At 47.8% G+C, this 12,755-nt stretch overlaps 1 protein-coding gene across 4 annotated transcripts in view; it reads right to left on the bottom strand.

Annotated features, from left to right (window-relative positions):
• Positions 1-4,673: 4,673 nt before the first annotated feature.
• The window catches only part of EIF4G1 (eukaryotic translation initiation factor 4 gamma 1), a 134,622-nt gene continuing 126,540 nt past the window's right edge, over positions 4,674-12,755 (bottom strand). For all 4 annotated transcript variants that reach the window (XM_083363862.1, XM_083363865.1, XM_083363864.1 and 1 more), the window contains 2 exons: positions 11,337-11,477; positions 4,674-5,497 (listed from right to left, as the gene is read on the bottom strand). In XM_083363862.1, the coding sequence (XP_083219988.1) occupies positions 5,316-5,497; positions 11,337-11,477 (323 nt within the window). In that variant the 3' untranslated portion in view covers positions 4,674-5,315. The remainder of the gene's footprint in view (positions 5,498-11,336; positions 11,478-12,755) is intronic.

The raw sequence follows: 12,755 nt of genomic DNA, 5'->3' as shown, positions 1-12,755 counted from the left end.
TATTATTATTATTATTATTATTATTATTATTATTATTATTATTATTATTATTATAGCAGTTTTGAGAATCTTTCATAGAGACTCCTTAAGTGATCTGCACCTTAAACCAGGGGTCCCCAACCTTGGCAATGTTAAGACTTGTGGACTTCAACTCCCAGAATTCCCCAGCCAGCCATGTTGGCAGGGGAATTCTGGGAGTTGAAGTCCACAGGTCTTAAAAGTTGCCAAGGTTGGGGACCCCTGCCCTAAACCTTGTACTTGCAAGTATTTTGTTTAGTGACTGTTTGAAGTTACAATGACACTGAAAAAAATGACCTTCAACCAGTCCTCACACTTATGACCCTGGCAGTATTCCGTCACACGAACAAACTTTAGATGCTTGGTAACTAGCATGTATTTACAACGGTGATCGCCATTTGTGACCTTCCCAGTTGACATCTGACAAGCAGTCATGGGGGGGGGGAGCCAGATTCACTTAATGACCACGATTCACTTAACAACTGTGATGGTTTGTTGAACCACCGTGGCAAAAAAGGTCGTAAAATAAAGCACAACTCACTTAACCATTTTGCTTAGCAATGGAAATTCTGGCCCCAAGTTGAGGACTTACCTGTAAATTCCCCCGATTTGGTCTAGGGGTCTTCAAACGTGGCCCTTTGATGACTTGTGGACTTCAACTCCCAAAATTCCTCAGCCAGGCACGCCTGGCTGAGGAATTCTGGAAATTGAAGTCCACAAGTCATCAAAGGGCCACGTTTGAAGACCCCCATCGTAGATCCTCCGATACAGCAAAGGTCTGGGTGAGTGGCTGAGGAATTCTGGGAGTTGAAGTCCACAAGTCATAAAAGGGCCAAGTTTGAAGATCCCTGGTCTAGAATGATCAACGTTGCTCAACTTTGGCGGCTTGAAGATGTGGAATTCTGGGAATGGGAAATACACACATTTTCAAGCTGCCAAGATGGAGAAACGCTGCCCTAGATACAGGCGTGTAACTGATGCACTACAGATCCCTATTCTCTCCTAGCCATGTGTAATATAACCTTGAATGTTAAGATCTACCTACCAAATCCAAGAATGGCCTGTGAAGAACAGATCATACATAGAAAAAGACGAGGCTCTAGCAACCTTGACATACTCAATCCTATAAAGACACTCTTTTGCCAAACCCAATTTATACACACATTGCTCATAGCAATAGGAAGAAATTTGGTTTAAACTAATTTATCTACAGGGGGATGCGGTGGCTCGATGGGTTAGGATGCTGAGCTTGTCGATCAGAAGGTCAGCAGTTTGGCAGGTCGAATCCCAAGTGCCGCGTAACAGCGAGTGCCTGTTACTCATCCCAGCTTCTGCCAACCTAGCAGTTCGAAAGCACATAAAAATGCAAGTAGAAAAATAGGGACCACTACGGTAGGAAGGGAACAGCGTTCCGTGCGCCTTTGGCGTCTAGTCATGCCCGCCACATGACCACGGAGACGTCCTCGGACAAGCGCTGGCTCTTCGGCTTTGAAACGGAGATGAGCACTAGCCCCTAGAGTCGGAAACGACTAGCACGCATGTGCGGGGGAACCTTTACCTTTATCTACACCTCAGTAGGGCCCATTGTTGACTTTTATCTACAATGTTGAAAACTAATCCAATGAACATTGGTTAGGTGTGCTTGGGTGAGATCCTAATCGGTCTCTCAACTTGAGCGAACTTCACAGACTTGATCTGGCACAGAGCAGGAATAAGAAGTACTTAGTAATACCACTTAGGCTTATAGACCGCTTCTCAGTGCTTTACAGCCCTGTCTAAAGCGGTTTAGTCAGCATATTTGCCCCCAACAATCTGGCTCATTTTACTTACCTTAGAAAGATGGAAGCCAAGTCAACCTTGAGCTGGCCAGGATCGAACTGGTGGCAGTTGGCAGTATTAGCCTGCAATGTTGCATTCTAAGCACTGGGCCAGCACAGCTCATTTCGTGTGGCAACATGAAATTGTACTTACTGGCACTTAAGCCTTCTCCACATTCAACACAGGACACCGCCCAGGAGGTATTATATTAATGGAGTCCTGGTGGCGAAGTGGTTAGAATGCAGAATTGCTGGCCAACTCTGCCCACAGCCAGGAGTTTGATCCTGACCGGCTCAAGGTTTGACTCAGCCTCCCAAGGTCAGTAAAATGAAGACCCAGATTGTTGGAGGGTAAATATGTTGACAGCCAACCGCTTGGAGAAGGCTGTAAAGCAGGGGTCTCCAACACCCCAATGACTTTTAAGACTTGTGGATTTGAACCCCCTAGAATTCCCCAGGAATTTGAGGAATTCTGGGAGTTCCAGTGTACAAGCCTAAAAATCGCCAAGGTTGGAGTCCCCTGTTGTAAAACACTATAGATATGCAGCTAGTCCTTCACTCATGACCTCATTTCAGCCCAACATTTCTGTGGCTAAGTAAAATATTTGTTAAGTGTATTTTGCCCATTTTACAACCTTTTGTGCCACAGTTGTTAAATGAATCACTGCAGCTGTTGGGTTAGTAACCCAGTTAAGTGAATCTGACTTCCCCCATTGACTATGCTTGTACAGTCACATGACCCCTGGACATGGCGACCGTCATAAATATAAGTCAGTTGCCAAGCATTCGAAATTTAATCCTGTGACCCATGGAGATGCTGCAACGGTTGTGTGAAAAACAGTCATGACATTTTTTCCAGTGCTATTGTAACTTTGAATGGTCGCTAAATGAACTCGAGGAATACCTGTACAGGTAGTCCTCGACTTATGACCTCAATTGAGCTCCCAATTTCTGTTGCTAAGCAAGTTCTGCCCCGTTTTACCTTGCCACAGCAGTTAAGTGAATCACTGCCATTGTTACGTTAGTAACACAGTTGTTAAGTGAATCTGGCTTCTCCACTGACTTCACTGTTCAGGTTGCAAAAGGGGATCACATGAGCCTGGGACACTGTGACCACCATGAGACGGTTGCCAAGCATCTGAATTCCGATTACCTGACCCCACAGGGATGCCACAATGGTCGTTAAGTGTGAAAAAACTGTCGTAAGTGCAGTTGTAACTTTGAAGGGTCACTAACTGATCTGTTGCAAGTCAAGGACTACCTGCGTTCAAGCCTAAGTGCTACTACTATCTGCCATTTTCAACCGGAATACTCAGTGCCCTTCAGTTTAAGGCAGGGGTAGGCAACCTCGGCTCTTTTTATGACTCATGGACTTCAACTCCCAGAATTCCTGAGTCAGCTATGGAAGTCCTTAAACCAGGGGTAGGCAACCGCGGCTCTTTTATGACTCATGGACTTCAACTCCCAGAATTCCTCAGGAATTCTGGGAGTTGAAGTCCATGAGTCATAAAAGAGCCGCGGTTGCCTACCCCTGGTTTAAGGACTTCCAAGAGTGGCCTGCTAGAAACCACAGTATGGAAAGCAGGGGAGAGGTAACCCAAGACACAAACAAAACGTAGGTTGCCATGAAAATACCGTCAACGGGATCGCGGCCGGTGGCATTTTAAATGATTTTTCCAAACACACTTTGGGAAGACAACTCTGTACGTTTCAAAGCTGGCAAGGAACCTGTCCAAAGACTTTTTTATTTTCACGTCCCATCAGTCAGCCACGGCCGCAACGCGAGCGCAAGCACTTGTAGAACTGAACAATCACCCTCCTTTCCATGTTGCCTCGTCCTCTTCGTTGCGTTAATGTCTTCAGGCCCATTCTTTCTCGGATAACCTGCCCTCCGCCTCCGCACCCCTTTTTTTTTCTTTCCAAAAGCAGCACGCCTTCCGTTTTAAAAGGCTTAGAACAACATTGCCAAATCGTTCCACATCAAGCAGCTCAAATGCAGGGCTATCTCCAAGTTTCCCCCCCCATTTCCCTCCCCCCCCCCGTCCCGGCAGGTCGGGGTGATAAGAAGACGCCGTGTTTCTCTCCCAAAATTCCTGCTGCGACCGGGCAGGGATGCGACATCACCCACACGTCACCTTTGTTTAGCAATGTTCTCTTTTTTTATTATTATTATTATTATTATTTCCAGTTTACGGTGAAAAGATGCTCTTTTTTCTTTTTGAATCTTCAATTAAATACTCCCGTAAGGAAAAAACAAAAGGGGGAGGGAAAAAAGGAAAAAAAAAAAAGAAAAGAAAAAAGGAGGAAAAAAAAATATTTACAAATTCACGTGACCGGTTATTGTATCCTTTATATATATATTTTTCCCCCGCCCCCGTTTGTGGTGGTGGTTGTTGGTTGTCGGTTGCTTTTCTTTCCGTTACAAGCGCAGCTCCGTTAACTATCCAAGCGCGGACGAAGCGGGTTGCGCCGCCCCCCCTTCCGTGTGCACAGAGGCGGGCGTGGAGGGGGGGGCACGAGGGGGGTGAGGTTGACCCTAGAAGGCCAAGGCAGCCGTGGTGAGCTTGTCGAGGGACAAGGAAGCTCAAAGAGATGCCCCCTCACCTCTTGGCCGGTGAGACGCCTGCAGCTCCCAAGCAAAGTGGAGGTTTGAAATGATTTTTTTTTTTTGTTGCGCTTGCCAAAAATGGTCGTTCAAAGAAACATCCATCCCGGTTTGGGGGGGTGGGGGCTTACGTTAAATTCCAGGCGGCGATGCAAAAAAAAAAAAAAAGGAAAAAAAAAAGTGGGCGACGATCTGAAGAGGATCGGGGAAGAGCCGTTGGTGGCCAGTTAAAGTTCTATTCTCCAACCTCAAAAGATTTTAATAAGTCTATATTTATATTTTATATATATATTTATATAATCTCTATATTTCAGCAATAAAGTGAAGAGGGGGAGGGGAGAAAGAGAGAAAGAGAGAGAGAGAGAGAGAGAGAGAGAGAGAGACGGCAGGAGCGTAGGCATTGGGTTGGCTACCCATCCCCTTCCATCAGACACGTGTTTTGGGGGGGGGGGTGCTTTTGCACCAGCAGAATTGGGGGGGGGGCGCCCCCGCTCATGAATATCATTCGGGTTCCCCGGGCACGGGCCTGGGGGAGGGGGTTCTGAGCGGAGCGCGCCCACAGCAACACCTACCTCCTTGAGCATCAATTTATTATCGTCAGACACAAACCAATACAGGCTGTTTAAAACGAAAACGAAAACGGAGGAAAAAAAAATCCCAACCAAAAAAAAAAAAAGGGAAAAAAAAGGGAAAGAAAGAAAGAAAAAAAAAGCAAGTCTTATCAGGGCGGGCAGGAGAAAAGACGGCAGAGGTCAGTCCTGCGTCTCGTTCTCCGTGCCAGCGCCCAAAGGGAGTCCAGGCTCCGAGGAGGGGCCAGGGCGGGCAGGGCAGGCTCGGTCTGCCCCACCCCACCCCACCCCGCCCTTCTTCTCGGCTCAGTTGTTGTCGGATTCGTCCTCGGCTTCACGCAACCAAGTGTAAAAGGCTGTGACCGACTTGAGGGCGACACCCTTGCCTTGCTGCTCGGCTGGGTCCTTGCTTGACTCCCACTTGTAGAAGGCGTCCTCCTTGATCACGTCCTCGTCGTACAAGGCATCGAAGAACATTCGGAGGAGATCTGGAAGCAAGGAGAGGAAAGAAAGCGGGTCAGCCCGGGAGCACCCTGGCCCGCTTGAGCCTTGAGGCGGGCCGTTCCTTGGGTTACGACCACAGCCGGGGCCGACGCCCACGGAGGTTCTCCTTCTCCGTCCCTAAGGTGCTTCCCCCCCCCAAAACTGGACTTTCTTTTGTTGTTCTTTGAAGACGTTTCCGCTTCTCATCCAAGAAGGTTCTTCAGCTCCGACTGGGTGGCGGGGAATTGAAGGATTTATATTCCTTGCAGACAGTTGGTCGTTTGCATCCTTTTAGAGAGAGTCGCTGAGGCCACTTGGATGCTTATCTGTGCCCTCAGGGCCAGCTATGTAGTGCAAGTGGGTGTGGAGCTGTGCTTTCGGCTTAACGTAAGGCTCCACACCCATTTGCACCACTCAGGTGACCCTGAGGACACGGGTAAGCCTCCAAGTGGCCTCAACGGCACTCTAAAAGAACGCAAATGACCAGCTGTCCGCAAGGAGCACAAATCCTTCCATTCCCCCACCATCTAGTCAGAGCTGAAGAAGCTTCTGGGATGAGAAGCGGAACGGCTTCAAAGAGTAACAAGAAAGTCCAGATGCCTCCTGAAAAAGCACCTTTGGGACAGTCGAGCCCAATGTTTCTATGGTTCAGAGTGTTCCCCCCCCCCCATTTTACAATCTACTCCAGGGATAGGCAACCTCGGCTCTTTTATGACTCATGGAATTCTGGGAGTTGAAGTCCATGAGTCATAAAAGAGCCGAGGTTGCCTACCCCTGATCTAATCCAAGAACTTTATACAGGTGGTCCTCTACCTACGACCACAATTGAGCCCAAAATTCCTGTTGTTCAATGAGACATTTGTTAAGTGAGTTTGACTCCATTTTACGGCTCTGCTTGCCCCATTTGTTAAGTGAATCACTGCAGGGGTGAAATTAATAACACAACAGATCCGGGAGGAGCCAAGTTATGAAAGGCTGGCAGCCAAGATTGTCCATAAATTTTCTCAGGTCTAGAGAACCAAGAGGGTTGGACCCCAGAAAGCCAGGCAAAAAAACTAAAATTTGACGTATTTTCACTATCTTGACAGCTTTACCAGAGACCTGAGAAACATCCTTTGCTAAGCAGGCTTTAAATTTTGATTTGCATATATCCCTTTAAGGATTTGGCAGCCGGCAGTTGTGCGAACATTTGAGAAACAGAAATAGGAATTAAGTCGTGCAGTGGCAACTTTTGAGGGTTGTCCCTCCAAGGCTTTGGAGGGCGGCATGTCTACCTGGGGCGCAGGTAATGCACACCTGATGTTGATCTTCAGAGGCCCAATGGGAATTTGTAGTGTTTGTGGGTTTTGTTCCCTGCCAGGAAAACAGCGGCTGTCGACACGGTTAGTGCCTCTCATTCGGCACTCCATTCCCAGAGGAATACAGCAGTCCTCGGCTTACAACATTCATTTAGTGACCTTTCAAAAGTTACAACAGTACTGAAAAAGAGACTTATGACCGTTTCCCACACTTACGGCCCTTGCAGCATCCCCCAAGGTCACATGATCGAAATTCATATTCTTGGCAACTGACTCCTATTTATGACGGCCGTAGAGTCCCGGGGTCATGCCGTCACCTTTTGGGACCTTCTGACAAGCAAAGCCAATGGGGGTGGGGTGGGGTGGGTTTCGGATTCACTTAACAACCTTGCCATTAACTTAACAACGGCAGTGATTCGCATAACAACTGTGGCAAGAAAGGTTGCAAAATGAGGCAAAATTCACTCAACAAATGTCTCACTTAACGACAGAAATTTTGGGCTCCGTTGTGGTCCGTAAGTCGAGGACTACCCATATAAAGGTCTTGGATTAAAGAAGCGCTGTTTCTAAAACTTGGCAATTTTGAAGATGTGTGAGCTCCCAGAATTCCCCAGCCAGTGTGTACACATCTTAATGTTGCCACGTTTTGGGGGGGAAAAAACCACCCAAAACACATTATTTTAACCTTTCTGGAGACGAAGAAAACAAAAGTACAGGTGTGGTCCTTGGCTTACAACCAGTTGTAGTGACCGTTCAAAGTTCCAACGGCAATGGAAAAAGTCACATGACCGGTTTTCTCACTCACAACTGATCATGTGAGCCAACTGATCAAAATTCAGATGCTGGGCAACTGACTCGTATTGATGACGGTTGCAGCGTCCCGGGGTCATGTGATCCCCTTTTGGGGACCTTCTGACAAGGAAAGTCAATGGGGGAAGCCAGATTCACTTAACAACCGTGTCACTAACGTAAGAAGTGCGGCGATTCACTTCACGACGGTGGCAAGGAAAGTTGGAAAACGTAGCAAAATGCACTTCACTGTCTCGCTTAGCAACAGAAATTCTGGGCCAGGTTGTGGTCGTTAAGCCAAGGACTGCCTGTATTACTGGGGGTCTTCAAACGTGGCCCTTTTATGACTTCTGGACTTCAACTCCCAGAAGTCCTCAGCCAGAGAATTCTGGGAGTTGAAGTCCACAAAGTCTTAAAAGTTGCCCAGTTGGAAGACCCCTGCTTTAACCTCATCAAAAATTCCCCCTGCAAAACACAGCAGGAAGAGAAAAAAGGGCAGATTCGGCATTTAACCCCCAATGATAATCAGTCAATCAAGGCTGGGGGGTGGGGGAGGGAAGGGAAATATGTGATCTTCCTATCTTTTTTTTTTTTGCAAACCATCTGCCAGAGCTTCCCCCCCCCCTCAAAATTCAGCCTTAAGGCCTGACAATTTGGGACCGCTTTCTGTCACGCCGAATCAAAAGGATGCTTCTGTACGCCTGTAATTTCCCCCTCCATTATAATCAGGCCCACGTTGTCTCCTGCCAAAAATATCAAAATCCCGCTATGTCAATAGATGATAAAAGTGGAAGAGCGCAGCTGGTTCCGGAGGTATCTGAGCAATTTACCCCTTTTCCGACGCCTTCTGCTTCAGGGCTCCGATTTGCTAACCAGCTTGTCTAAGGAAAACGGGAATTGGGGGGGGGGGGGAATGGAAACGCAGCATTTTTGAAAGGCCCACTGGCTGGGTGTGTGTGTGTGTGTGTGTGTGGAGGAGAGGGATGGGATTTTTTTTTCCCCGTTCTGCTTCCTCTTCATCCAAGCAACTGATTATTTCAGAGATCTAGTGCAAGGGTCTTCAAACCTGGCCCTTTTATGACTTATGGACTTCAACTCCCAGAATTCCTCAGCCAGCATGCCTGGCTGAGGAATTCTGGGAGTTGAAGTCCACAAGTCATAAAAGGGCCAAGTTTGAAGACCCCTGATCTAGTGGATCGGGTAAAGCACAGGTAATCCTTTGACTTACAACAGTTCGACTGAAGTCATCGTTCGAAGTTACAACAGGGCTGAAAAAAGTGACTTGACGGGCCGTTTTTCAGCGTTCTGGCTTTCGCAGCAGCGAAAAGCAGTGATCAAAATTGAAAGGGTTGGCAACCCACTCTAGATTTATGACGGTGGCAGTGTCCCTGATGTGTGTGTGTGTGTGTGTGTGTGTGTGTGTGAGAGAGAGAGAGAGAGAGAGAGAGAGAGAGAGAGAGAGAGAGAGACGTGATCCCCTTTTGTGACCTTCTGACAAGCAAAGTCAATGAGGAAGCCAGATTCCCTTAACAAATGTGTTATTAACTCAACAGCTGCAGCGATTCATTTAACAATGGTAAGAAAGGTCGTAAAATGAGTCAAAGCTCACCTTAACAACAGAAATTTTCCGTTGTGATTGTTACGTTGAGGAATACCGGCACAGTTGTGGTATCCTAGCAGATAGACTACTAGCATTGTCCATCAACTGCTCTTAATAGGCTTACTATCGAAAGTAATGAGAAGGAAGGACTCACTGGAGAAGAGCCTAATGCTGGGAAAAGTTGAGGGCAAGAGAAGAATGGGATGACAGAGAATGAGGTGGCTGGATGGAGTCACTGAAGCAGTAGGCGTGAGCTTAAATGGACTCCAGAAGATGGTGGAGGACAGGAAGGCCTGGAGGAACGTTGTCCATAGGGTCGCGATGGGTCAGACACAACTTCGCAGCTAAGAACAACATCGAAAGTAATCTAGGCTTATTTTAAGGAAGCAAATTCTGCCAAGTTGTACCTTTGATGAGAAACATCTTGGCTTTCTCACAAGCTCATTTTAATTCTTGCCATTGTCATGACTACAGTTTTATTGTTATTAAGGCAATGAAGCCTTAATCTGGCCCCGTTCTCTCCATACTCTTCAAGGTTTTACAAGCTTGCCTAATTTCCTAAGCTTCAATTCACCATTCCTAAGCTTCCAATTCCAGACATTTTCTGAGTTAAAAGGGATACAACCAACCTTTCCTCTCCTCCCAAAACAAACAGCTTCACCACCTTGGGGGATTTTCAATCACCCGCCTTTGTTTTTTTTTAAAGTGGGACGGGGGTAGGGGGGCATTCTTGGTACTCCTGGACTTACAAGCGTTTGAAGTTACAACGGCATTGAATACAGTGACCTATGGCCATTTTTCACACTTGCCGACATTTGCAGCGTCCCCTTGGGTCACGTGATGAAAATTCGGACGCTCGGCAACTGGCATGTATTTATGACGGTTGCTGTGTCCCAGGATCACGTGATCCTCTTTTGCGACTTTCTGACAAGCAAAGTCGATGGGGAGGCCAGATTCACTTAACAACCGTGTTACTAACTCAGTAACTGCCGTGATTCAGTGAAGCCCCGTGGCAGCAAGACAGGTCGTAAAATGGAGCAAAGCTCTCTTGACAAGCTGTCTCACTTAGGAACAGAAATCTGGGGCTCAATTATGGTCGTAGGTCAAGGACTACCTGTAGAACATATCCAAAAAACATGGCCAGATCATATGGGCATCAGGGTGGCTCAAGAATTTTGTTTTCAGGTAACCGGTCCTTTCATGCCGAAGCTGCTTTTCCCAAAAGGCAACGGATGTTTTTTTTTCTCCACCCCCCCCCCACTTTGAAAACGTTTCGCTTCTCATCCAAGAAGCTTCTTCAGTTCAGAACTGAAGAAGCTTCTTGGATGAGAAGCGAAACGTTTTCAAAAAAAAACCAAAAAAACCAAGAAAGTCCAGTTGCTTTTTTTTGGGGGGGGGGGAAGCATTTTTGGGACAACCGTGACTTGGGAGGATTGGCAATCTCCAATCTCTTTTTAAGATTCAAAGTCCAATTCTCACAAGACAGAAAACAAGCAGGATGAGTGAGCACAGCTCCGCGGAGTTCGGATTTGCTATTCAGGATGAATTCTGCTCGGTTTCCACATTTCTGGATGGGGAATTCACGCCACTGACTTCATGGCTTTGCTTCCCTCTGTCAGGACCCACCCCAATCCACGTCTTAGGGAAACAACAAAAACTCTTGGGAGTCAGTTCTAGTCCCAAAGGAATTTTTACTAGGACATGCTTGGTTGTGGGAATACAAGACAGGACTTGGTACTGTTTTACAAATTGAAACTTTATAAAGAGTTCCCGGTTCAACCCCCCTCCCCTCAACCCCATTTGGTCAGCCCCCCATCATTTTACTTCCTGTCATGGGGAAAAAAGGAACTTCGAATCTTTATGGTTATTGCTTTCTTCCTTTACAGATTCAAATGGAGACACAGGTCAGATGCCCTAACCCTCCATTTTGTTCTCCCAGTTCAAAAGGTTTCCCTTGCTCTTTGAAATAACCTAAGGCAGGCTGAATCCACATCCGCTCCTCCTTCCTCGGGAGATGGCAGAATCCATGGTAGGGGGGGGGGGGGAAATGTTTTAAACATACATTTATGAATGTGATATAAATGGATTCTGACACCCTCCCTCCCTCCCTTCCCTATCCCGGTAAGGATCTTTTTCCGGAACCGCGAGGAGACTTACTTGCTGGCTGGTCCAGCTTCACCACTAGGGCTTGTAAAGCATAAAGGGCCTGCAGCTCCTTATCCTCATCGCTCAAGTATTTCTGCAGCAGCTTAGCTCGGTTGTTAATCACAAGATTGTCCATCCGGTAAGGATTCTCGACTGCAGAAGAGGAGGAGGAGGAGGAAAGAGAGAGGACGGCTGAACAAAGGGCTCAGTGGAGAGTTTTACGCCTGCCCCCCCCCACACCAAGGACGACGTTAGCAAGATTCACAACCTCTTCCCCGCCACCCTCCCTCGGCTTCTAACAGGATCCTGGGAGTGTCAGGGTCCCGTTCCTCAACCTGCCCGCTGACTTGGCCGGGGGTATGCACCTGTCCTCTCCGCCTCTCACACTGTGGGGAATCGCCAAGGCCCACACCGCTCGGTGCTGGCAAGACCTTTTTATTCCTCTCTGCTCCTGTGGCTCGTGTCAGAACTTGGGGGTCGTGGCGGGGGGGAGGGGGGGAAAGAAAGAAAACAGCAAGAGGGGACTGCAGTATTGTAACCCAATATTGGAGGCTACATCTGCCCCTCTGCCAGCAGTTCGATCCCGATCAGTTCAAGGTCGACTCAGCCGTCCCATCCTTCTGATGTCGGTAAAATGAGAAGCCAGACTGCTGGGGGCAATAGGCCGATTCTGGTTAACCGCCCCCCCCGAGAGAGGGTGGTAAAGCACTGCGAAGCAGTATAGAAGTCTAAGTGCTATAGCTATTGCTGTAATCTCCAAGGCTTGACCCTAGCCCAAGAGGAAATGGCTGGGGGTGGAACAGGAAGACAGGAACTTCTTGCATATATGTATAGCCAGATGTGGCAGTGAAGCCAATTCCAACTTGGAGAACCACTAAACCCCTTTGCTTTGCCCTTTAATGGTGGGCTATGCCAACAAGGGTGAGCCCAAATGCAACCGGTTTGCTTTGAGCTTCGCTTTTACACGCACCTCACCAACCACAGCCCTTCAATGGCACGGGCCCAGGTTACTTGAGGGACCGTCTCACCCCCACTGGGATTGTCCCGTACCACTTGTGCTGGCAGAGGCGGCCCGCTGTGGCTCCCGTCAGCCCGATTATTCTGGCTGGCAGGGTCCAACAGGAGGGCCTTCTCTGCTTTGGCTCCTGCCCTCTGGAACATCTTGCCCCCCCCCCCAATGTGAGGTTGGCCTCAACCTTATCTTTTCGTAAGGGTCTAAAAACCTGGGCCTCCGATGCGGAAACAGCACAGCGGAAAGGGTTCACCGAGTTAACAACGGATCCCACCTCCCCCCCCCCCACTCCCTCCGTCCTTAAGATTTTAATGATTGGTTTAAATTCATTTATGTTTTGATGTATACATACAGCTACGTTTTTATGGCTGTAAGCCGGCCAGAGTTACCCTATGGTAAGATGGGCAGCCGATGAATTT

The sequence above is a fragment of the Vipera ursinii genome, assembly GCF_947247035.1.
Source record: "Vipera ursinii genome assembly, chromosome: 5".
NCBI lineage: Eukaryota > Metazoa > Chordata > Lepidosauria > Squamata > Viperidae > Vipera > Vipera ursinii.
Note: the sequence above shows the minus strand (reverse complement) of the source record. Positions and strands in the feature narration are given on the sequence as shown.